This window comes from Zonotrichia albicollis, chromosome 5 (genome assembly GCF_047830755.1).
Source record: "Zonotrichia albicollis isolate bZonAlb1 chromosome 5, bZonAlb1.hap1, whole genome shotgun sequence".
Classification (NCBI taxonomy): domain Eukaryota; kingdom Metazoa; phylum Chordata; class Aves; order Passeriformes; family Passerellidae; genus Zonotrichia; species Zonotrichia albicollis.
Window position 1 is genome coordinate 5,326,880 of NC_133823.1, and position 24,718 is coordinate 5,351,597.

General features: G+C 52.3%; 2 protein-coding genes across 5 annotated transcripts in view; one reads left to right on the forward strand and one right to left on the reverse strand.

Moving 5' to 3' along the window:
* Window positions 1-1,104: 1,104 nt before the first annotated feature.
* MAVS (mitochondrial antiviral signaling protein) lies at window positions 1,105-8,098 on the reverse strand. Of its 2 annotated transcripts, none has more exons than XM_074540551.1 (7): window positions 8,033-8,098; window positions 7,285-7,414; window positions 6,994-7,174; window positions 6,499-6,716; window positions 5,569-6,133; window positions 4,401-4,555; window positions 1,105-3,982 (listed from the first exon to the last, which is right to left on the reverse strand). In XM_074540551.1, exons 2-7 carry the CDS (start codon window positions 7,399-7,401, stop codon window positions 3,347-3,349), a joined length of 1,872 nt encoding a protein of 623 aa, XP_074396652.1. In that variant the 5' UTR covers window positions 7,402-7,414; window positions 8,033-8,098; the 3' UTR covers window positions 1,105-3,346. The 2 variants fall into 2 exon arrangements, with proteins under 2 accessions (XP_074396652.1, XP_074396653.1); XM_074540552.1 differs by lacking the exon at window positions 8,033-8,098 and adding an exon at window positions 7,878-8,026.
* A 1,693-nt stretch (window positions 8,099-9,791) lies between these two features.
* Window positions 9,792-24,718, forward strand: part of PTPRA (protein tyrosine phosphatase receptor type A) — a 132,081-nt gene continuing 117,154 nt past the window's right edge. For all 3 annotated transcript variants that reach the window (XM_074540565.1, XM_074540563.1, XM_074540564.1), the window contains exon 1: window positions 9,792-10,063. The gene's annotated coding sequence lies outside the window, so the exon portion shown is untranslated. The remainder of the gene's footprint in view (window positions 10,064-24,718) is intronic.

Genomic DNA, 24,718 nt, shown 5'->3' on the forward strand with positions numbered 1-24,718 from the left:
AAGCCCTGCTGGCTGTGTTTGACACACCTGGAGCTGGGAAGCTCGTGGGGTGTCTCAGCTGTGGGACAGAGCATGGAGAGGGCACAGGAAAGGGCTGTTCCCTCCCAAAAGCTTCCTGTTTGTCCCCAGACAGCACACAGGGGTGAGCAGTGGTTTAAGGATGTTGGTGCCTCTGTTGTGCAGGTCAGAGCTGTTCAGGGCACAAGAAAAGAGGAGCAGCAGCCCCAGAGCTGAACCCAGAGAGGCTGAGGTGGCCCAGCAGGGAAAAGGTGCCCATTTTGTGGGCAGGATCCCAGGACAGAAAACCTGGATAATGAATAAAGCAGCATCCTGGCTGCATGGGTACCAAGCTCAGCACACATTTATGCAGTGTCCACCTGGTTACATGCACTCCCTTCTCTTCCAGCCTCAGCTCCTTGTGGCTCTGTTTCACCCATCAAGTTTACAACAATTTGCAGATGCCTGGTACATTTCTCTTCCCAGAATTTTCCCAGTGTAGGCACACAGTTTGTGGTAATTATGAGGGAGGCTGTGGCCAGCCTCATCCCCAATGGGTGCAGCTGTGAAAAGCAGGTGAACAGCACTGAAAATAAGGAGTGCTGAGTTGAACTGACCAATCACACAGGGAACAGAGGGCACACAGGTGCAATGCATCAACATGAGGGGTGTAAAAGGTTGGGCTAAAGAACAAGGAGGGCAGATGCTTGCAGCCTGCTGAAGTGTTATGGTGTTATTTTGTATGCTTAAACCCTTCTGAAATTTTATGGTGACACTCTGTGTATCATGGCCATCTCAGCTGTGACAGCCCAGTTCCTCCTTGGTGACATCCTGACTTGTGCAGCTCAGATCTTCACTGCCTCAGGAACCACCTTCCCTGCTTTCATCCTGGGCATCCAACCACCAACAGGAAGAGCTGCCATGATGGGCATCCTCTGGATCAGGTGCTTGCTCCAGAATGAGGTCTGGAACCCTGAACCCTGTCACCTCCTCCTGTCACCTCAGTCTCTCAGTGTCACTGCCAACAGAGCCCTTCAGAGCACTGCCTCCAGCCACAGCATCATCAACCTCCTGCTCTTCGTCCCACAAATCACAACAAGGCAAGTGTGAAGCATCAAACCAATTTATTATAGTTAGTAAAAGGCTTTTTAGCCTGTTAGTAAAGGATGTGCTGGGACACAGCTCCCTCCTGCACCATCTCCTGCCAATGAGGCTTTAAAGTGCTACATAACAACTGTGAAAATCCTGGCACTTCACAGCAGCAATCTGAACTGTTTTCCTCAGTGTGAGGTGGTGACAAACCAGCTGTTCCACAAGAGAAACCCAACATGAAAAGGCAAAGCATACAAGCTGTTGCTTAAATGTATGGAAAAACATGGGAAGAATTGCACAGGCAAGTAAAGCATCAGAGAAGAGAACCTTGGTATGGATGAGGCTGGTTTGGGATCTCATGGATCTGCCCCAATTACACAAAGTGTGGAGAAGGCAAGGCCCTCCTTTAGGGAGTGAAAACCATTTTATCTGTGATGGGAAGAGCAGCCCCACATCCCTCTCCTGCCAGAGGGGGCTGGGTGTGTTTGAAGGATTGTCCCTCCCTCCTTCAGCAGCAGGCACTGAGCAAGGAATGAACACCTCGAGCTCTTCTGGAAAGCAGCTCTGACACAGCACATCAACACCTCCCTTTTGTATCTACTGGCTGGCCTTGCTTCATGGAGGCACTTCTTGCATTTTTGGGCAGAAGGGAACTATTGGGAGGGAGGAGCAGCCATTGAGGGCTGAGTGACCTTTCCCACCACAGGCCAAGCTCTGGGTGTGATGGGTTGAGCTCCCTGCCAGCAGGAAGAGAGGATTTTGGGAACTCATTCAGGATGAATAAGTTACTGGGATAAGGGAAGTGATTGTGCTCAGGTGAGACCCCACCTGCAGTGCTGTGCCCAACATCAGAAGGATGTGGAGCTGCTGCAGTGAGGCCACAGGACTGAGCCCTCTGCTCTGGAGACCTGGGAGTTCTCAGCCTGGAGAACACTCAGAGAGACCTTCCAGCACTTTCCAGTACCTAAAAGGGCTACAAGAGAGCTGGAGAAGGACTTTGGACAAGGACCTGGAGGGACAGCACAAAGGGGAATGGCTCCCACTGTCAGAGGGCAGGGATAGATGGGATACTGGGAAGAAATTCTTCCCTGTGAGGGTGGTGAGGCACTGACACAGGTGTGGCTGCTCCATCCCTGGAACAGTTCAAGGCCAAGCTGAATAGGGCTTGGAGCAGCCTGGAGCAATGTAATTATTCCAAGCTGTTGCTGCTTCCCTGCTTTGCTGTATTTTAGAATCACAGAATGGTTGGGGTGGGAAGGGCCATCAATGAGCATCTCACCCCAGCCCTCTGCCATGGACACCTCCCCCAGGACCAGTCTGTTCCAAGCCCTTCAGACACTGGAAGGTGCTGCAAGGTCTCCCCACAGCCCAGAGCATCTCAGACTCTGTTGTGGCCTCCCTGCAGTTGATCCTGTTTGTGTTCCAGCCTGGGCAGAAGGCTCCTATACCCCAACCCCACAACAACAGGTATCAGGAATTCCATCCACCCTTCCAACCCAACTGCAAAGATCCAGCCTAAAAATCAAAGACACCCAGCAACTTTCTGTGGGACCAAGTCTGCTTGAAGTTGGCATTGCCTGAAACATTCCTCTTAAATCAGAAACCCCTTTCCCTGCCTGGAGGGGGTGAAATGAGGCTGATCCTTGATAATGCCTGTTAGATGCAGCTCTTTCCTGACCCTCATGTTTATCCCCAGGGTCAGTACTACATGAAACAATCCCAGAAGGAGCAGCAGAGCCAGAGACACCAAGGAAGGCAAACTGAACATGAGATGTCCAGTGGAGGCTGCTGCACCCACCCTTGGGCACATTTTCAAGCCAAGATGAGCAGAGCCAAGAAAATGAGCTCTGCTGTTACAGGATACCTGCACCACCTCTCCTGGCTGCATTGCACAAAGGACCTGGAGGTCACCCTTTGGATCACCAGTTTCCCTGAGACTTCCTGGGACCAAACAAGACATGGAGAATCGCCATAAGTGCTTTTCTTTTTGACTCAATGGAACATTTTGGAGCGAGATCTTCTCCCTGAGGGCTGTAAAAAGAGAAGGCTACAGCCAAGAAGATGGCTGGGAAATGGGAGGGAACGGACCCAAACCCAACAGCATCATGTACCAAGGCCTCTTCCAGCAGAACCTTCCAGAAAAAGATTTAACAACGCCCCTACTGCCCTTTGCTACTCTTCAGGCTTCAAATGCATTGGCCAAAATCCTGTTGCCAGAGGAAGCCTCTGGCTGTGTCACTGTCGGGGTGTCCCATCGCTATTTCCGCAGCCGGGCGTACACGGCGAACACCACGGCAGAAATGACACCCACAGCTGGAAGGATGTACAGCAGGGACAGGCCATTGCTGTCCCCCTTTGGGGCTCTGCCCTGAGGGGAGCTGGTGGCACTGCCAGAGCTGGAATTCACGGCGCTTCCAAGGGGAGTGACCCCATCGCTGCTGGCTCCAAGATGGACGCTGGGGTGATGATCCACATGGAACTCGTGGGTGCCCAGGGAGCTGCTTTCCCAGCCTGGAGCAGGACAGGAGTCTCTCCTTGCTCCAGGTGCCTCCTTTGCTCTGGGGCCTGCAGGAACTGAAGAGACTCTGGGCAGTGCTGCTCCTGAGCTCACGCTATCCTCGCTCACCAGGATTGGGTCGCTGCCGAGGCCAAGGCTGCTGGAGGGGTTGCCGGGCTCCTGAGAGCTCGGGTGTCTGCTGGCCACCTCTGAGCTGCCCCGAGGCGTGGACATGAGGACACCTGGCTTGCTGAGCTCCTCTTCCTTCTCCTCATCACTCTGAGGTGCCCAGATGCTGGTGGCAGAGCTCACCCTGCAAGCCGATCTCCCAGCCACGCCTTGGGAGCCGCCTACCACAGCTGTGGCCAGGACAGGGTCTGCCGAGGCTGGGAGCACCTTTGGGAGACAAGAAGAGGGGCTGGGGTCAAGGGGAGCACCCAATGACCTGGGCTTGGGGACACAGGTCCCACACAAAGCTACTTCAACACAGCCCCAAAGCTGCATCAACAAGGCTGGGTCACAGGGAACAGGGAGGTGAAGGAGGCAGGAAGGAAGGAGAGCAGAGGAGAACAGCACCTGGAAGCCACAAAACTGACTGGGAAGATAAGGAGTCAAAGCCCAACAGAGTTTGGCTCCCTTCTCCCATGCTCCACCACACAATGTGTGTGGATGGTAACATAAACACCACAGTGGGGGTAAAAAATCCCTGAATAAACTCATCACCAGTGTGATACTGCAACAGAAAATCTCCCAACCACTGGGAGTGCACAAGGACAGGAGTGAAATGCAAGTGGCAAGAGGAAAGGTCACCTACTCTCTCCTTGGCTGGCACACAGGGGGTGCTGCTGGCTCTGTTCCCAACAGGCAGCTTCTTCTCTTGCGTAAGGGACTTCACAGAGCTGTCACGGGATGGGACAGTGGCTCTGGGCACAGGGGTGGCACCCAGGGGAGCTGTTTCCACTGAAGCACCTGGCAGGGAGAAAATGAAACGTGTTGTGTTAACCAGGGGGCCTAAAAGGTGAGATTTGCTGATTTGTCCTTCGTCAAGGAAGCTGTGACAGGACAGTCCCCAAGCTGAGGGGGTGGCACAGGGAGCAGGACCCAGTGCCCTGGCTCTGCTGTGGCACCTGAGCTTTCCCTGCAGCTGCAGGTAACTCATGCACCAAGGCAAACAGAGGCTTTTAAGGCTCCTGAAACTCCATGTCCCCCCAGCCAGGAGGTGCTGACCCCACATGGCAGAGGGGAAAGGACTGGGTGTCTCTTTTACCACCCCAATACCCTGGAATGGAGGACATCCTGATTCTAAGATGCCCAAAGGTGAGCGATGTAAGAGATGCTAAAATTCCCCCACAAGCATACAAAGATCTCTGCAAACCAGGGGGAGAACTTTCACACCCCAAAGCTGCTCCCAAACTGCCAAAATTAAAATGCAGATGAATGAGATGACCATTGTGGGTTCCTTCCAAACAAAATATTCTATTCTATTCTATTCTATTCTATTCTATTCTATTCTACTCTACTCTACTCTACTCTACTCTATTCATTCCCCCAGCACTGCCAAGGCCACCATTAACCCATGTCCCCAAATGCCACATCCAAACACCTTCTAAATCCCTCCAGGGAGGGTGACTACCACTGGCTGGCCTGCACAGTTTATTCCAGTGCTTGACAACCTCTTCCAAAAAGAAATTTTCCCTGCTATCCAATCTAAACCTCCCATGACACAATTTTCCTCTCATCCTGTTGCCTGTTACATCTCCACCTTGCTCCACTCTCCTGTCAGGGAGTTGTAGAGAGTGAAAAGGTCTCTCCCAAACCTCCTTCTTTCCAGACAGAGCTCTCTCAGCTTCCTGAGCTGCTCCTCATCAGACTTATGCTCTAGAGCCCTCCCAGCTATATTCCCATCTCTGGAACACTCCTGCAGTGGGGGGCTCTCAGCAGCACCCCGGTGGCTGCCTGGTTCTGCCAGGAGGGACACCCACCTCCACTCCCTGGGTGCTGTGGCAGCATCCCCACCCGCTTCTTCTCCACATCAAACTGCTCCTGGATGAGGAGGGGGCTGCGCACATCCACGAAGCTTCCTGTGGGCTCACCCTGCCCAGAGCTTGGCACAGGCTGCTTTGTTGGCACTGGGTTTGGGGGCACAGCACGAGTGGCTCCCTCCAGGCTCGGTGGTGGCTCTGTGAAGATATCTGAGCTCTCTTCGGGCTCGTTCCTGGGCTGCCCAGGGCTGTGAGTGGCACCGGCATCCCTGGATGGAGCAGCCCTGCCCAGGCCCAGGCCGGGCGTGCCGCGGTGCAGGTGGTTGGCATTCCCAAAAAACCCATTGTCCACACACACTGGCCGGCGGCTCAGCCAGTCCCGGCCCTGCTCTGGGGACACAGCTGGTGGCACAGCCACCCCTGGTGTCCCTGGTGACACTGGCATGGCCCCGGTGGGGTGTGAGAGATTCCCCTCTGCGCTGTGCCCACCGCTCGCTCCGCCATGGACTTTGCTCCCAGGTGGAACCGGCCGGGGACTCTCTTGCTCCGGGAGTTTTTTGGGGAGCTGGAAGGAAATGAGGTGTGTTAAATCACTGGGATGAGGGGTTTGGGACATCCCTTGGTCCCAGTGACCCCCATGAGGCTGGTTATGAAAGGGGTCTGGGGTTTCTTTTTGGGACCCACCCAAGGGTTGGGGGTTGTGGAGAGAAGCCTGGACTGGCAAAGCAGACCCTGCACTCTCCCCATGGAATGGAATGCCCCTGGAATTCAGTTACAGGGCCATATATGAGCTGTAAGCTACCAGATACAGCAGAGATCAGCAGTGAGGGGCTGCTTTGGCTGGCCCTGGCCCCACCACAGGCTCCCCATACCCAATCCAAAAGTCCAAAAGGGATCTTTGTGTCCCCATCCAACCTGTGCCCTGCTCACCGATTCCTGCACAGGCAGCCTGGCCTCCAGCTCCGTGCTCGTGGTGGTTCCAGCACTGGGCAGGACAGGGGGATGGTCACCCGTGGCCAGGTCTTGGCGTGGCTGCCCAGCCAGCGGGGCAGAATTTGGCCCCCGGGGTGGTGTCTGGGCACTGATAGAGGAGGGCCTGGGATGGTCATCACTGGGAAGGGAGGGGGCAGCAGCAGGAGCTGAGGAACCTGGAAGAGACAAGTGGATCATTGCAGGAAAAGCTGAGGAAGCAGAGGATAAGTGTGACACTGAGACAGTCCCTGCTCTGTCCCCACAGCAGCCAAGCCCACAGCACCCCTTTGTTCATCTTTCCATCTTCCCTCAGCCACTTTCAAACATGGATCTGTCATCCTCAGACATGTCACCACAGTGAAGGACATCCCTGGGAGGCAGGCACAGAGACAACTTCATGCCCCTACCTCCAGCACCCCACAGGACACACCCAGGAAGGATGAGGCTACATACGAGGTCGAGGTTGCCAGGCATCATAGATTTCCTGCAGCTCATCAGCCAAGTGCCCTGCGTTGTTGTGGTGCAGCGCCTGGATGAGATCCTGCACCCAGCCCCTGCGGCACTTCAGGTGCTGATAGAACTTAAACACAGCTGCCTGGTTGCCTCGTGTCTCCTCCCGGGCCAGGAGTTCATCCTAGGAAAAACACACAGGGTATCTAAGAGAGGGTCTGGTTTAGAGGTAAGACAGCTCTATGTTGCCATTGGGGAAGGAGCCTGGCAGAGCTCAGGCAAAGAGGAAATTACTCTGTCAGAATCGACCAGGCAGGTCAGGGAATCGGCCAGCGACGCCACTCGGATAGCACTGAACTTCTTGAGGTTTCTCGTAATGTGGAAGTACACTTTGTCCTCAGCCAAACCCATCGTGGCTCAGCACCTGCAGAGGGACAGAGGCTGCGGGTGAGCCCCAGGCGGTCTCCAGGAGCTCGGGCAGGCACCCGTGCCCTGGCAGACAGCGCGATGAGACAGGGGAAATCCTGTCGGAAATCACGCACAGAAAATTCGTTTGGGTTTAAGCTCAACGCCCAGCTTCACTTCCATAAACCTCGCTTATTTCTACCATTGCCCAGATCGTGTTTATTCCCACTCTGCTTGTTTGGATGTTTGGATTCCGCCGGCGGGTTGGGGGCCGGCCTGGCGGCAGGGTCACGACAGGCGACAGGGAAAAACAAGCGGCACGGCCAAGACAAGCGCCAGAGGCCAGGGCGGGAATCCCGCACAAGCAACGGGAAAACCAAAGGGGAAAGCACAGCGCTCCTTCCCACAGCGAACAGCGGCCCGCAGGCCGCGACGCGGCTCTGCGCGCCCTCACGGCGGGGCCCCCCCGCCCTCAGCGCGACCTTCAGCCCCCGGGGGAGCTCCGGGAGGTTCTCGGCTCGCAGATCCGCCTGGCAGAGCGGCCGGCGGTGGCGGCCGGGGCTGTGGCGGCCGCGGGGGACGGTGCGGCCCCGGTGTCCCCTCCCCGCCGCCCTCACGGCCCCTGAGGGCCCCTCACCTGCGCCCGCCGCCGCCGCCGCGCGCCCGGCACCGCTATGGCCCCGCCCCCTTTGCGTCGCGTCCGCCGCTGATTGGCTGGAGAGCACGCCCGTCACGGTGATTGACAGGTAATGATTGACAGGGGGTGTGTCCGGTTCCGGGTCTCTGGGGACAGCGGGGTCAGGGAGGGCATGGAGCGGAGACAGGGAGAGCATGGAGCAGAGACAGATCCTGGAGCGTGGACAGATCCTGTAGAGGGGACAGGGAGAGCATGGAGAGGGGACAGATCCTGGAGAGGGGACAGGGAGAGCATGGAGAGGAGACAGATCCTGGAGGGAGGACAGATCCTGGAGCGGGACAGGGAGAGAATGGAGAGGGGACAGGTTGATCCTGGAGCGGGGACAAATCCTGGAGAGAGGACAGGGAGAGCATGGAGAGGGGACAGCGGCTGTGAAGGGACAGGAGCATCTCTCCTGCGAGGAGACTCCCCTGTTCACTCTGGAGAAGACCAGACTGAGAGGCCATCTCATCAATCCATAAAAATATCTCCAAGCAGGGGCACAGGATGGTGCCAGACTCTTTCCAGCGGTGCCCAGCGACAGGACAAGGACTAATGGCCACAAAGTAAAACAGGAGAAGTTCCACCACAATATGAGGAAGAATTTCTTTATGTTGAGGGTGGCAGACCACTGGAACAGCTTCCCAGGGAGGCTGTGATGTCTCCCTCTCTGGAGACATTCCAAACCCACCTGGACACATTCCTGTGTCACCTGCTCCAGGCCTCCAGGCTCTGTTCCCTGGTGCCCAGCAATGGGACACGAGGCAAAAGGCAGAAACTGATGGAAGTTCCACCTGGATGTGAGGAACATGGTCTTTCATGTGAGCTCTGGCACAGTTTGTCCAGAAAAGCCTCATCCCTGGAAGTGTCTGTGGCCACGGGTGATGGGGCTTGGAGCAACCTGGGATGGTGGAAAGTTGTCCCTGTCCATGGCAGGGGTGGAATGAGATGGTCTTTAAGGTTCCTTGCCACCCAAACCATTCTGTGATAATACTTAATTGAAGCCAGCTTTTCTCATTCTAAATTATAAAAAAGGAACATTTTTCTGGGTTGTTTCTAATTAGGAAGAGATCTCGTTGGTGATCAAAATTTACCTCATGAAAAAAAAAAGTCACTCAGTTGCACCCAGGAATTTCTGTTCACAGAATCACAGAATCATACAATCATGATCATAAATTACAGAACCACAGAATCGTACAATCATGATCATAAAGCCCAGAATCATAGAATCACAGAATTTTAAAGGGTTGGAAGGGACTTTAAAGATCATCCCAAGCCTGCCATGGTGCGAGTGAGCCCCCATTAAACCAGGTTGCTCAAGGCCTTATCCCACCTGGCTTTGAAACCTTCCAGCACTGGGGCATCCACGACTTCTCTGGGCAACCTGTTCTGTTCTCACCATGGTCACAGCAAAGAATTTCCCCCTAATATCCAATAGAAATTCCCCCTTTTTCAACTTGTACACATTACTCATTGTCCTGTCTCCGCAGCTCCTTCCTAAGAGGTTTCTCCGACATTCCTGTAGTACCCCACCAAAACTTTATGTTTGTAATTAGTTTTCTCATTAATAGTGAGTTAGTTAATGAATTTATTTATTAATTAATTTTTCCTACTCCGGAATTTTGGGACGTGGGACCGGGAAGGGCGCAGTGCCGCCTCCGCGCCACCAGGGGGCAGCACCGCCCCGCGCCGCGGGCCCGCCTGGCCACGCCCATGGCCACGCCCCGGCCACGCCCCCGGGCCGGAGCCGCACGATGGCGGCGGCAGCGGGCGGGCGGCGGCGGCGGCGCCGCTGAGCGCCGGGAGAGCCCCGAGGGGCGGCGGGGGCTTCCCGCACCCCTTCCCCTTCCCTCATCTCCCCCTCCCCTTTTCCCCCGATCCCCTCCACCCCCGCGTCCTCCCCCGCTGCGCCGTCCATGGTTACGGGCGGCCGGGGCGGCCTCGCAGCGGAGCCGTTTGGGCGGGAGCCGGTGAAGGGAGCGGCGGCCGCAGGTGAGCGGGGAGGGCCCGCAGGTGCCCCCCGGGGTGGGATCGGGGTGGTTGTGGTGGTCTGGGGGTGATGGAAGGGGCGAGGGGAGCGATCCAGGCGTGTCCGTGGAGTTGGGGCACCCCCGCCCTGCCGACGCTGAACTTGGGGTTTGGTGTTTGTGTGTTTGTAGGTGTTGTTTGTTGGTGAGAATGGGGATTTCTGAAAGTGAGCGCGGGCTGGGGATCTTGGATTTGCTCCCTTGGAGCGGGTCCAGAGGAGGCCACTGAGCTGATGGGAGGGATGCGAGGAAAGGCTGGGAAAATTGGGATTGTCCTGCCTGGAGGAGAGAGGGATCTGGGGAGATCTAATGGGGCTCTGTCAGTGCTTGAAGGCAGCACGCAGGGAAAATAGAGAGAGACTTTTTAAAAGGGTGACAGGATAAGGGGGAATAGCCTCACACTAAGAGTATGGTTAGATTAGATGTTAGGAAGGAATTCTTCCCTGTGAGAGTGGTGAGGCCCTGGCACAGGTTGCTCAGAGAAGCTGTGGCTGCCCTGGATCCCTGGAAGTGTTTAATGCCAGCTTGGATGGGGCTCTGAGCACCCTGGGACAGTGGGAAGTGTCCCTGCCCATGGCAGGAGATGGAACAAGATGAGCTTTAAGGTCCCTTCCCACCCAAACAATTCCATTATTCTATGAACTCCCACCTGTGGATCTGCAGCAACCCACAGGGTTGGACACGGGTGTCCAAGCTGGGGACGCCCCTCCGAAACCCAAAAAACATCTGCAGGGCAGGGCCACCACGGCCACGACCTCCTGCCACCACCCAGCACCACCAGGCTCCCTGCACACATCAGGCTCCGTGAGGAACCCTCCTGAATCCCTGTGCACATCCAGGTGGCCAAAAGCTTCTTTTGGGACCAATATTCCAGCTTGGGGACTTGTGGCCTGGCTGCTCCCTGGGCCATCCCTCGGGGAGATGCTCCGGGGAGGAGAATTGGAAGGGACACCCTGTGGGGTCTGAGGGCTCTGTCCCTTCCTCCAGGGTTCTGTCCCTTCCTCCAGAGCTCTGTCCCTTCCTTCAGAGCTCTGTCCCTCCCTCCAGGGCTCTGTCCCTTCCTCCACAGCTCTGTCCCCTTCCCCTGGCTCTTCCCACTCCTCCAAGGGTGTGTCCCCTCCAACGGGGATCCCAAATGGGAATGTCCCTGCTTCTGTCCCTCTCCAGGCTCTCCCACGCTCAGGGAGCTGCATCCTCCTCCCTCCTCAGCCAGCGCTCGCTTGTTTCTGATCTTGGATGTCATCGAGGGTGGAAAATGTGACAGGAAGGAAGGGAGGCTTTTTTTCCCTCCTGCTAAATATGGACTGACATTAAAAAAAAAAAAAATCCAAATACTGTCGTGAAAGGAATCCCAAGCTCTGTTTGGGGAGGGAGAGCAAACGATGTTTTGTGCCTTTTCATTTCCAGCTGGGAAGTTTCGCAAGGAGTGCTGGAGTCCTTGCCGGGAGCCTCAGGAATTTACTGAGCTCGTTCACAGGACGCTCTCCCAGCGTCTTTTATGCTAAAATAAAAATTAGTCATCCCTTTCTCTGCCTGCCCGTGGCTGGGGGGAGAGCTTGCTGCAAGCATGCAGGATGCTTGGAAATATTTAAGGATTTTTTTTTTCCCTCCTGTACAAGGAGTTCTAGAAAGGACAGGAAATAAAAGTGCGGCCCCAACAGGAGTTTTTCATCTTTATTTTGATTCCTGTTGCTGCAGCAGGGGAAGGATGTGCAGCCAGGTTTGCAGGGAGGATTTGTCTCTGTGGAGCATCAGATGCAAACTCTGTGCTGATTGGGAAAGCGCCACTCCCAGGCTCGCTGTGGATGGTGATGGCATTGTCACAGGGATCACAGGCATGGTGATGGCACTGCCACCTCCCTGATGGCTTCTGCAGTGGCCAGGTGAAGAGCCAGGAGAGTTTTTGGGGAACAGGGAGCCCAAATCCCCTGGGATCTGGGGGTGCTGGGGAGACACAGACTCAGTGTTTGTGCTGGGCAGAAAGTGGGCACTGCCACCTTCCCATTCCACAGGTTTCTTTCCATCCCTGTTGGAGAACTTCCTGGGGGAGTTCCTGGGTTTTTTTTTTTTGATCTTTCTTAAAGCAGTTGGTTAAAGCACCTGGTTGGTAACAGCTGAAGGTGGTGGAGTCACCCAAGGAACAGCTGAATGTGCACTGAGTGCTCTGCTCTGGTGACAAGGTGGGGATTGGTCACCAGATGATCTTGGAGATCTTTTCCAGCCTAAATGCCTCTGGGATTCTGTGGAAGCAGTGGGGGATCCTGGGAGGTGCTGGAACAGATATTTCCCATTTCCAGGGTGCTGGTGCTGCTGTGGACTAAGGAGACACAGCCCTGCCCTCCTGAAACATCCCTCACAAATAGCTGCACCTCTGCTGCTCTGTGATACTGCTCCATGTCCAGCATCATCATCCTCATGGATGAGTGGCTCAAATTCCCCTCTCCCTGTCTCCTTCTGCTGCCAGCCTGCATCTGTTCTGTTCAACCCTCTGAGTTTCCAGCAGGGTAATCCCAATCCAGAGGCTGTGTGACCTCTGCTGTGCTTGGCTGATCACTGTCATGGTCTGTGGGATGCTCAAAACACTGGGGAGTGTGGGGTGGGATATTTTCTGTGGGACTGAGCACCTGGAGTGCTTCCATGGGGTCAGGGGTGGCACCTGTAGGGTTTCCATAGGGTCAGGAGTGTTCCATAGGGTCAGGGGTGACACCTGTAGGGTTTCCATAGGGTCAGGAGTGTTCCATAGGGTCAGGAGTGGCACCTGTAGGGTTTCCATAGGGTCAGGGGTGACACCAGGAGGGTTTCCATAGGGTCAGGAGTGACACCTGTAGGGCTTCCATAGGATCAGGAGTGCTTCCATAGGGTCAGGAGTGACACCTGAGGGTTTCCATGAGGTCAGGGGTGCCACCTGTAGGATTTCCATGGGGTCAGGGCTGGCACCTGTAGGGTTTCCATGGGGTCAGGAGTGACACCTGTAGGGTTTCCATGGGGTCAGGAGTGACACCTGTAGGGTTTCCATAGGGTCAGGGGTGGCACCTGTAGGGTTTCCATGGGGTCAGGAGTGACACCTGTAGGGTTTCCATAGGGTCAGGGGTGGCACCTGTAGGGTTTCCATGGGGATCAGGAATGACACCTGTAGGGTTTCCATGGGGTCAGGAGTGACACCTGTAGGGTTTCCATAGGGTCAGGGGTGCCACCTGCTGCTCCTGGTCCCCCCTCCTGGTGTGCCACGGTCACCCCTGGCAGCTGCTCTCTGGGCTCATTGACAAATCCCATTTTCCTGTGGAAATCCAAGCAATCCCTGGGCTTTCCCCTCGCTGTGGGAGCTGTTGGGAGGCAGGCAGGGCTGTGAGCATCCCCAGGGCTGCAGACAGGAAGAGCCACTTGAGCAGAGAGGTAGGAAATGTCCGCCTGGAGAGCAGTGGCTGATTCATCTCCTGCTCTTTAACCCTTTCCCCCCTGCTTTCAGTGGCATCCAGCTGCTTTCCTTCCAGGCTCAGAGCCCAGGGAGGCTCTGGCTGCATCACAGAGCACTGCTGGGTTTTGTGTGTTGTGTTTCTGTGGTTTGGGGTGTGTGGTTATCCAAACTGGATAACCAGAACATCAGCGGGCACATTAGGGAGGATTAATATTTAATATCTAGGGTATGAACCATTGTGCTTAATCACTATCTGAAGGGCTTAGGAAGAGATTTAGTGATAAGCAAGTGCAGAATGATTTCTTGCATCTTCCTCTGGAGCAGCTGGTCCTGGATATCTCTGCAGGCTGGTGCAATCCTGTTCTTCCTGATGCCTCCAGTTTTTATAAGTGGCTAGAGTGGCTTTCATCACGAGTGTTTGCTGCTCATTAAACTCCCAGAAACTCTGGAAACCCTTTTTCTGTGATGCAGCTCACGTGGCTGGGCTGTCAGAGTGCTGCCTGTCAGCACTTGAAACTTCTGTGTGTGTGGGAAACATGTGGGATCCATGGGCATTGTCACTGTCACACACAGGCCCTGGTGAAGGGGCAGCTCTTTCATTCTTTTGTCTGTCTGACCCCTTTAGGAGGATTTCCATGTCCTCTCCAGCTTCCCACCATGGTCCTGGAGCTCCCCATGACAGTAGTGCTGCTTCCACAGCTGCTCCATGTGGCTTTAAATGGGTTTTTTCTGTAGTACAGCAAGGTGGGAGCTGCCCCTCTGGGGAGGGGTTGCTGTGTTTGTGCAGGGAGGAGGGGATGGTGGGGACTGCTGGGTCCAACAAGAACTTCAAGTGACTCCAGAAGAAACAATAAAAATGCTCCAAAGGCTGGAGCCCCTCTGCTCTGCTCAGGCTGGGAGAGCTTCTCTCACCTGGAGGAGAAGAGAGCTTCTCTCTCTCTCAGGGAGAGCTCAGAGCCTCTTCCATGGCCTGGAGAGGAGCTCCAGGAGAGCTGGAGAGGGATTTGGGACAAGGGATGGAGGGACAGGACACAGGGAATGGATTCCCACTGCCAGAGGGAGGGTTGGGCAGGATATTTCAGAAAGAAATGTTTGCCTGTGAGGGTGGGGAGGCCCTGGCACAGGGTGCCCAGAGAAGCTGTGGCTGCTCCATCCCCAGGCTGGACAGGACTTGGAGCAACCTGGGATGGTGGAAGGTGTCCTTTATCATGGCTGGGGCTTGCAATGGGATGAGCTTTAAGGTCCCTCCCAACCCAAACCATGCTGTGATTCCACAATTCTGTACCAGAGCATTCCAATCATTCATCCCCACAGCCCCACGTCCTGCAGGTCTGAGGTTGTGTCTCCATGGAGGGAAGCCCTGTGTGCCTGCTCCTCCCTCCCTCCCTGACCCAAATCTGAGCTCTCCTGGCTGCAGGCATCGCCCACAGCTTTCAAACCCACCGTGCTGAGGTTCTTCATGTGGTACCTGTGTGTTTCTGGCAGCTGCAGTGTTGATGGGCAGTCAAAACACCTGAGAGTGGTTTGGCTTTTGGCACATTGGTCATGCACAGCATCCTGGTGTCTGCTGGAACAGGCATGGAGCTTGGAAATCTTTATAAAATTGGGACTATTTTTTTCCCAAAAAGGCCTGTGGAAGAATTAGACCTGTGGGAGAATGAGTAACAGGTGTGGAGGTTGGAAATCTTTTTAAAATTGGGACTATTTTTTTCCCCCAAATGGAAGAATTAGAGAATCAGGGAATGGTTTGGGTTGGAATGCACCTTAAAGCTCATCTCATTCCAGCCTAAATAATAATGGTAAAGGACACCTTCCACCATCCCAGGTTGCTCCAAGCCCTGTCCAACCTGGCCTTGAGAAAGCTCCTTTTATTCTCTGTGCAAACAAACAGATCACTTGCTCAGACAGCAGTGACTCTTTATTCCAGAATAATTTGTTGTCCTAATTCCTTCCTGTTGAAGCAACTCCATTTTGCATGGAATAATTAGCACTAATTTGGGCCTGGGATGGAAAACAAGAGTTCTCTGACTTCAGAGGAGCAGATGAGAGTGTAACCTCTGCCTTTCCCACGTGAGTCAGGTCGTGCCATGCCATCTGAAGCCAAATTAAAAGCTGTCTGTGAGCCCAAACATTGCAGGGTGGCAGGAGGTGGAGGTGTCACCAATGTGGAGCTTTCTGCTGTTGCAGGGAGCTGAGCACAAGTGTGGTGAGGGGAGGAACAGAGCAGCACCTCCTTCCTTCTTGGCTGAGGCTGAGGAACAAATAAACAGAAATGTTCTCACTGCACTGATGTGAAAAGCTGCTTCTGAGCCAGCCTGGCCTGTTGGTGGATTCCTGGCACCCCAGCCAAGCACTTGAGACCTTTTTATTGCCACAAGGAGGATTTCCTCATCCTGCCCCGCAGTCTGACTCCATCCACTGCTATTTTCTGGTCCTTCCAGGACATCCCTGCTCTGCCTTCCTTTTTGAGGGAAGGGAAAGCAGCCAAATCCCTTCCCTGCCCCAAATCCCTGCCTGTCTGAAGAAGGGGAGGCACAGGGCATCCTTCCTGCTTTACCCAGGTAAAATGAGATGAATTGCAGTGCAATTTCAGTGCAGGTTCAGTGTTTGCTGATGGGGCTGTGAGCACTGAGGCCATGGACATCTCTTCAGGATGAGTCCTGGAAGAATTGCAGATGGGAAATGTCTAGCCTGGAAATGCCAGCTGGCACAAAATGGAATTTTATTGGCTTGATACCTGACCAGCAGACACCTTGGCTGATTGATGCTGCTTAGACACAGAGTTTTAAAACCTGAATTCATAATTTGGGCACTTCTTGGCACTCCAAACTCCATCAGTAAAGGTGTGTTAGAGGCTCATTGTGTGTCACCATGTTCACAGGGGTCTGAGGATGAGGGAAGAGATGAGGATCTGACTCCATGTTTCAGAAGGCTTGATTTATTATTTTAGGATATATATTACATTAAAATTATACTAAAAGAATAGAAGAAAGGATTTCATCAGAAGGCTGGCTAAGAATAGAAAAATAAAGACTGATAAGAAAAGCTTGTGTATCAGACTTTCTGTCCAAGCCATCTCACTCTGACTGGCCATTAATTAGAAACAACCAACATGGGCCAATCAAAGATCCACCTGTTGCATTTTACAGTGACAGATAACCATTATTTACATTTTGTTCCTGAGTCCTCTCAGCTTCTCTTCAGGAGGAAAAATCCTAAAGAAAGGATTTTTCATAAAAGATGTCTGTGACCATTGTGGAGGTGCTGCAGCAGCATACCTGTCTGAAAAAGCAGGGTTTGGCCTGTTGGAGCTTGTAGGTTTTGTGCATGAAGTAATAGGTGAGAGGAAGGCTGGGTGCAGGTATGAGCAGTGAATCAATCAGCACTGGATTGCTCTGGGGCTGAACCAGCCCCCCCAGCATGACTGTGCTCCCATACCATGAGGTTTGGAAATAATCTCTGATTGTTGTGGGGTTAGCTGGCTTTGGGCTCCACCCCAGCAGTGCTGACCTTGCTGCAGGGCTGAGGAGAGCAGCAGTTCCTGCTGAGGCCAGGATGTGTCCCTGGCCCTGTGCTCTCGTGTTTCTCCCCAGGGAGCTGGAGATCATCTGCCCAAAAGAGAATTTGTGGAGTTTCTCCCCAAAACTGCCACCCAACCATCCTCACTTGTCCTGAGAGCACTGGTGATGGAATCACAGAATCACAGCATGGTTTGGTTGGAAGGGGCCTTGAAGATCATCTCATTCCACCCCCCTGCCATGGGCTGGGACATTTTCCACTATCCCAGGGTGCTCCAAGCCCCATCCTTGGGCACTTCCAGGGATCCAGGGGCAGCCACAGCTTCTCTGGGCACCTGTGCCAGGGCCTGCCCACCCTCACAGGGAACAATTCCTGAACAATATCTCATCTAAACCTCCTCTCTTTCAGTGTGAATTCTCCTGTTGCTCCAGTCTCTTTTTATATTTTTATAATATTAGGAAGGCCCCAGTTAGGTCATCCCAAAGTCTTTTCTTCTCCAGGCTGAGCAATCCCAATTCTCTCTCTTTCCTCACAGCAGAGCTGCTCCATCCATCTCATCACCTTGGTGACCTCCTCTGAACTCTTTCCAGGAGGCCACAGTGGTGAATTTGCCAATTAAGCAGCAGATCCACAAATCCCTGGCATTGTCTGAGCTCCATGCCTGGCATTGTCTGAGCTCCATCCCTTCCTTTCCACCTGGATTTTTGGAGATAATCTGTCAGTTCCTCCTCTGGGGATTTCAAACACTTCAATCACAACCTCAGGGCTGATGGGACTCATTTGTGTCAGTCAGTGCTGTTGTGGTTCATGTCACAGAAGGTTCTGCAGCCTGGAAATCTGCTCCTGGCCCCAGTGGGGTTGCAACCAGCTCAAAGTGCTGCTTGCTTCCAGCCAGGCATCTCTCTATCCCCAAAAAACTCTGCTATACCCAGTGCAGACCCAGCCCTGGACCAGGGACAGGAGCAGCAGGGCTGGAAAAAGAAATGACCAAGGCAGGGAAATAGGTGACAAAAAAAAGCCAGGAAGGAACTCAGGTCTGCTCAGCCAAACCAGGAGCAAAAGACACAGCTGTCCCAATCCTGATGCTGTTAGAGCTTTCTGGAACCCTCAAATAAGTAAATCTCACTGAGTAAGAGGAGAAATATGAAGAACAGGATTTGCTTTTGTGTGTGATTTTTTTTTTTAAAGTATTTTAGTGGTTTATAAAGATTCCAGCACAGCCTCCTGTTCCAGGCACCATGATCAGCACAGGAATATCCTGGCTGACGACCTGCAGGTCGAGAGGTACCATAAATTTTTCTGCTGATATTGTGTGGCAGGCCAGCATGCAAAACTTTTCCTGCTGCTTTACAATTTGAATCATGTTTTTATCACACCAGCAGATAATCATCTCACCCGTGTTCCAGAAGCCAAGCTCATGTGGATGTGTTTGAAAATAAATATATTCACATGTGTTTGCCAGTGGTGTTGAACACATGGTGTGTCTCAGAGCCTCTGGATTTCACTCTCTTGCAAACTGGCCACTCCTGAAGGCTCACAAGTACAACTTTATTCCAAATGCTGCAGTTTCATACCCCTTCCATAGCACTAATGCCATCCCCTCAATGATGAATTAGAGATGAATGGAGATGAGTTAGAAATGAATAATAAATTGGAAAGCATGGATAATCCTCGAGATTTTCTCTTGAGGAGACTTTAAACCTATTTGGCTACAGGCAAATAGATGTTTTTAATCCCAGTTGCTGTGTAGAATTTGCATCCTCGTTCTGGTGGCAGGGTGAAAATGCCAGGTGGCATCTTTGGGTGACTTGGTGGCAGCAGTTTATCTTTAGATACTGAGACTGGGATTAGAGAGGTTCAATTATTTTCTAATCTTATCTAGGAGTGTGCTTGATAACCCTTTCCATGAAGAAATTTTCCTTTATAGCCAATCTAAACTTCTCCTGGTGCAGCTTGAGGCTGTTTCCTTCTGTCCTGTCCCTGTTCCCTGGGAGCAGAGTCTGATCCCCACCTGGCTCCAGCCTTCTGCCAGGGACTTGGATTCAGCCACCTCATTTATCTTCTTTTTATCCCTGTCTTGCCCTTCCGTGGTGGTGTGAGGGTTATTTTTTGACTCCAGGTGAAATCTGTGGCCCAGCCATTTGTATTTGAACTGGGGCTGTGGTTCTAGGTCTGGCCTCCCAGAATTCAACATCCAACTGAATAAAAACAGGGATAATAAATCAGGAAAAGGCTAGCTGAGAGAGAAAAGCAGCTGTGGAAGGGCTAAGGTGGATCCCTGCTCTCCTGAGAGGTAAATAAAAGGTGCAATCACATTTTCTTATCTCTCTGATCCCCTCCTCAGCTGAGGCTCCAGAAAGGATGGCAAAGCTTGGATCCATCAGCATTTAGGATGGTTTGGAGGGTCTCCAAGTGAATTCATCCCTCCTGGTGGCTGTTGTGAGGGTCCTTGTGGCACCTCATGTGGAGCTCTTGGTGATCCATGTGCAAACCAGTGCTGCAGGTGCATCTTCCACAAAGGTGACACATCTGATCCACCAGGATTGGCTGTGGAGGCACCTGAGTATCTGATTCTGCTCCTTGTGTCCAGGTTTTATTCATGAGATAATGATGGATTTACTCCTCACTTCCCTTAAAATGTTTTAGAGCAACTTCTGTGCCTGTGCAGAGTTATTTGCCTTTTTTCCCAGGATATTTTGTGGGGGCACCTGAGTATCTGATTCTGCTCCTTGTGTCCAGGTTTTATCCCTGCTATAATGATGGATTTCCTCCTCACTTCCCTTAAAATGTTTTAAAGCAGCTTCTGTGCCTGTGCAGAGGTATTTGCCTTTTTTTCCAGGATATTTTGTGGAGACACCTGAGTATCTGATATTGCTTCTTGTGTCCAGGTTTTATCCCTGCTATAATGATGGATTTACTCCTCACTTCCCTTAAAATGTTTTAGAGCAGCTTCTGTGCCTGTGCAGAGTTATTTGCCTTTTTTCCCAGGATATTCTGTGGGGGTTGCTTGAGTTTATGTAACTTCCCATATGTTGCCCTCTTCTTGTAGAAACTTGAAGATAAATTGTGAAATGCAGGGAGCTGCTTTAAAAGGATCCATCCTCAGCTGGAGCTCATCCTGTTTGCAGGCAGAAAGGGGAACCTGGGGGCCCTCAGTGCCTGTTTCCTCTGTGGCACAGCTGAGTGAGCAGCATGGGATGGAGCATCTGATGCTGCTGCAGGAGGAGGCTGAGGGGAGCTGGCACGTGCTGGGAGGGTGGTGCTTTCTCTCCATGGAGGGGCTGCAGCATCCCCTGCAAGCTCTTTTCTCTTTCCAGAGCTGCTGCATTCCCTGCAGGGCCCCTCTGCCCAGCACAGAGGGTGTTTTAGGTGGAGCTTTAGGTCAGGGTTGGTTAAACCACTTTGCTGGGCCTGATCCTGCCAAGTGCTGCTTGGTCTGCATTGCCATGTGTATCAGAGAATCATGGAATTGTTGGGGTTGGAAAAGCTCTGTAAGATCTTTGAGTCCATCCGTTCCCCCAGCACTGCCAAGGCCACCACTGACCCAAGTCATGTCCCCAAGTGCCACATCCACGTGGCTTTTAAACCCCTCCAGAGATGGGGACTCCAAACTGCCCTGGGCAGCTGTGCCAATGCCTGACTGCCCTTTCCATGAAGAAATTTTCCCAAATATCCAATCTAACCCTCCCCTGGCCCAGCCTGAGGCCGTTCCCCCTCCTCCTGTCCCTGTTCCCTGGGAGCAGAGCCCGACCCCCCAGCTGTGCCCTCAGAGCCACAAGGGCCCCCTGATCCCCCTTTGCTCCAGGCTGAGCCCCTTCCCAGCTCCCTCAGCCCCTCCTGGTGCTCCAGACCCTTCCCCAGCTCCATTGCCCCACATCAAGGAGGTCTGAGGGTGCTCAGTGTCCTGCAGATCCACATTTGTTGAGCCACAAGCTCAGCTGGTAGGAGATTCATGGCTCTTGTTCTCTGCAGTTGTGAACAAAGCCCTTCACTCATCACCCAGGTCATTTCTGCTAATCATTTTTGAGAATGGTTCAGTCCCAAAGGAATTGTAGGCAGGATGCTGGCAGAGCTTGGAGCTGCCTTCCCCTGGGGCATCACACCATGTGCAATTAGGGTCTCCCAAAACATCCCTGTCCATTCCCTCTGCAGCCCCCCTGGAGCAAAGCCAGGAAGCCCAGGCACTGCACAAACCCCTCTTTGGAATTTCAGGGCTGAGAAATTGAATTTGTGCTCTGCCAATTGCTCTTGTTTGTGGCCAGAGAATGAGGAACTGACTCTGTGCACAAGTGGATGGGAGAGGTGGAAAGTCCTGAGGGGAAAAAGTGCTTCAGGGATGAGCCACAGCAGGTCTGGCTGGGTCCCCTCTTTAGGGTCCCTTCCAACCCAAACCATTCCATGATTCAGTGATTCTGTGAAGCTCTGGAATTCTGGGCAGCAGCAAAAGAGAGAACTGCCTGGAAACTTCAGCCAGGGCTCCTGGACAGCCAGTGCTGGGAAAAGTGAGCTCCCCCACATCCAAACCCAGGAACTGACCCATTTGGGGTTTTCTGAAGTTACTGCAAGATCATGAGTGCCTTTAGGAAGCCAGGAACTTTGCAGTTGCTCAATACTCATTCAGCTGCTTTGGCATGGCTTATTTGGAATGGTTTTATTTTTGTAGGATGGATTCAGAGTTCCCAGCGTGGGATCTTTGGAGATGAGTGTGTTTAGCTGCTGTGGAAAGAGATCCTTGAGAGGTGGGGTCTGGCTTGGTGGCTGTGGCTTTGCTGGAGGTGACATGACAGACCAGAACACCAGAATTGGAGTTTAATCCGTTTAAATGTCTCTGCTGCACAAAACAAGTTCCTGCCTTTTGCTGCCCAGAAAGCCAGAATTTCATAAAATCATTAAATCATTAAATCATGGAATGGTTTGAGTTGGAAAGGACCCTAAAAACCATCTGGTTCCAACCCCTGCCATGGGCAGGGACACCTTTTACTGTCCCAGGGTGCTCCCAGCACTGTCCAACCTGGCATTAAACACTTGCAGGGATCCAGGGACAGCCCCAGCTTCTCTTGTGCTTGAGGGGTGCAAATCTCACAGGCTCAGTTTGGGAGAGAATCTTTAAAATTGTGTTTTGAAGCTTTTAAGGATTTATCCTCTTAGAGAACTCATGATGTTTTGTGTGTCCAGGGAGATTCATTTTGGGCTGTTCAGTGCCCCACAGGCCAAGGAAAGTGCCATGGATTTAAGGAAATTTGAGTTCCTGAAGCCCTGTGCCAGAAAAGGTATCCCTGCCCAGCTAAGATCATTCTTTATATTTAATATTGAATTCTCCCTCCCCTGCTGTTTCATTAAGGCAGTGGAGTTGCAGAAATGTCAGTAATTAACTAATGAAGGACAGGGGGGTAGTGCAGTGACAGCTTCCATGGGTGCCTGCTGTTATTCCAGGCTTTTCAATCCAGCATGGAAAGGTCACCTCTGCATTACCCATCATGGCTGGGGCTGCTCCCATCCCACATCCAGAACTTTCTGTGCCACTTCAGCTGCTCCCAGCCCCTGTGATGGTCCTGGCAGTGCATTCCATGTCCCCCCTCCAAAATGGGATTTCAGGCAGGCTCCCAGCCCTGCCCTCACATCCCAAACCCAGGGGTAGGAACAGGGTTGCCACTTCCACTTTTTTTTTTTTTTTCCCATTTTGCCTGTTACAGGAATTGTTGCTGACCTTTTTATTGTATTTGTGTTACCCCCATATGAAGGAAGGAATGATGAATCTGACTCCATGTTCTCAGCAGGCTAATTTATTATTTTATGATACTATATTATATTAAAGAATACTATACTATACTAAAGAATAGAGAAAGGATATTTACAGAAGGCTAAAAAGATAATAATGAAAACTTGTGGCTCTCTCCAGAGTCCTGACACAGCCTGGCCCTGATTGGCCAAAGAGTGAAAACAACTCACAGCAGAAAATCACCTGTGGGTGAACAATCTCCAAACACATTCCACATGAGCACAACACAGGAGAAGCAAATGAGATAAGAATTGTTTTCCTTTTTCTCTGAGGCTTCTCAGCTTCCCAGGAGAACAATGCTGGGCAAAGGGATTTTTCAGAAAATGTGAATGTGACACCTCTTCAAGCATTCCTTGAGCTTTGTCTTCTCTGGCAGGGCTGGGCTGTTGGCACAGGGCATTTCCAGGAGGATTGTTTTGCTCTGGAGGTGACAAATGGCAGCTCAGCTCCTTTGGGATGCTGTGACACTTCCCAGGGGAGCACCTGGAATGCAGAGCTCAGGCCTCTGTGCCTCTCCCTGAATAAAATCCTTATTTAAGGTCCTGCAGGCTCTGCCCTGGGGAGTTTCAGAGTTCAGCCACTGGATTCATGAATTTTGGTGGGTTTTTTGGAAAATCAATCCTGTGGCAAGCCTTGGCAGGTGCTGTGGCACAAACCCACCTTTGGACTTGGGCTGCCAAGTTCCATCCCTGGGCCAGCTCTCAGGTAACTGTGGCTTTTGCCAAAGGCAGGATGGAATTTTGTGTCCTTCCTGTAGGAAGCTCTTGCAGTGACCTTTTTGTGGCTCTTCAGCCAGTTCTGAAGCATCTCTGGCTACCCCAATTTACCTGTGGTCACTCGATGTGCAGTTCCAAATGACCCTGTGGTGTTGGATATTACATTAGAATACATTTTTCTCATTGCTGATGGATTTACTTCATATATACTGTAGAAGCTGAGCCCTGATTTTATTTGAAACTATCAAAACATTGAATAAAACACTCCAAAGCTTTCAAAGCATTTGAACTATGTTGTCCCCTCAGACATTCTCAGTCATTTCCATCCTGGATCTGACCCCCAGGTTGCAGAGCTCCTTGGATCCACCTCCAGAGAGAAACAAGAGGCCTGAGGAACATTGGGAATGATGGTTTGGGGGAGAGGAACTGAAAATGAGTGTGGTGGTTAAATCTCTTCTTGCTACTAAGAGCCACTTGAATTTATTTTTGGGAGCAATTTTGGTCCATCCTCTTCCGGAACTAAATTCATTATTTACTTTTTGGATTATCTATTCCTTCCCTCTTGGCCTCCAGCTGCCAAACCCTCCCTTCTCCCCCCGTGCCCTGGCACCCAGAATTGCAGCATCCTGAGCTTCAGCCCTGCAGATGTGCCAGATGGGGACACTGAGCTCCTGCAGGTCTCAATTTTGGAAGCAGCACAAAAATGATGACTTGAGAAAAACCATCTTGTTTGTACTGAATTTTGTCAGAGCCCAGCCATGTTGAACAGGCACCTCAAGCTTTGTGCCAGAGAGCTCCCAAGCGTTGCTGCTGTTTGTGGGATGGTTTGGGTTGGAAAGACCTTAAAGATCAACAATTCCAACCAGCAGGGACACCTTCCATTAGACCAGGTTGCTGCAAGCCCCTCAAACCTGGCCTTAAAGCCACAAACATCCTCTGCTTTTGAAAACCTGCCCCCTTTTGTCCCTTTGCTGTGGACAAAATCACACACCAAACACTTGCCCACTTAATTTTCACATCTGTTGTTTTTCTTTCCTCTGTTTTTTAGCAGCTTTGAGTGCAAAGATGTCTACTTGTTGTTTCCTGGCTGCAGAGTTGAAACTTTTTAATATTCCTGTCTTCTGTGAGCTCTCTTCCATGAACCTTCCTTCACTCCCCACCCTCCTCCCATTTATCAAAGCCTGCCTTGCT

Excerpts from the sequence above, each read along its gene's own strand:
- MAVS (XM_074540551.1), bottom strand. The coding sequence starts at position 7,401 with ATGGGTTTGGCTGAGGACAAAGTGTACTTCCACATTACGAGAAACCTC. Across the intron at positions 6,134-6,498 it reads GGCTGCCTGTGCAGGAATCG|CTCCCCAAAAAACTCCCGGA; the intron begins GTGAGCAGGGCA and ends ATTTCCTTCCAG. Across the intron at positions 4,556-5,568 it reads ACAGCACCCAGGGAGTGGAG|GTGCTTCAGTGGAAACAGCT; the intron begins GTGGGTGTCCCT and ends TCTCCCTGCCAG.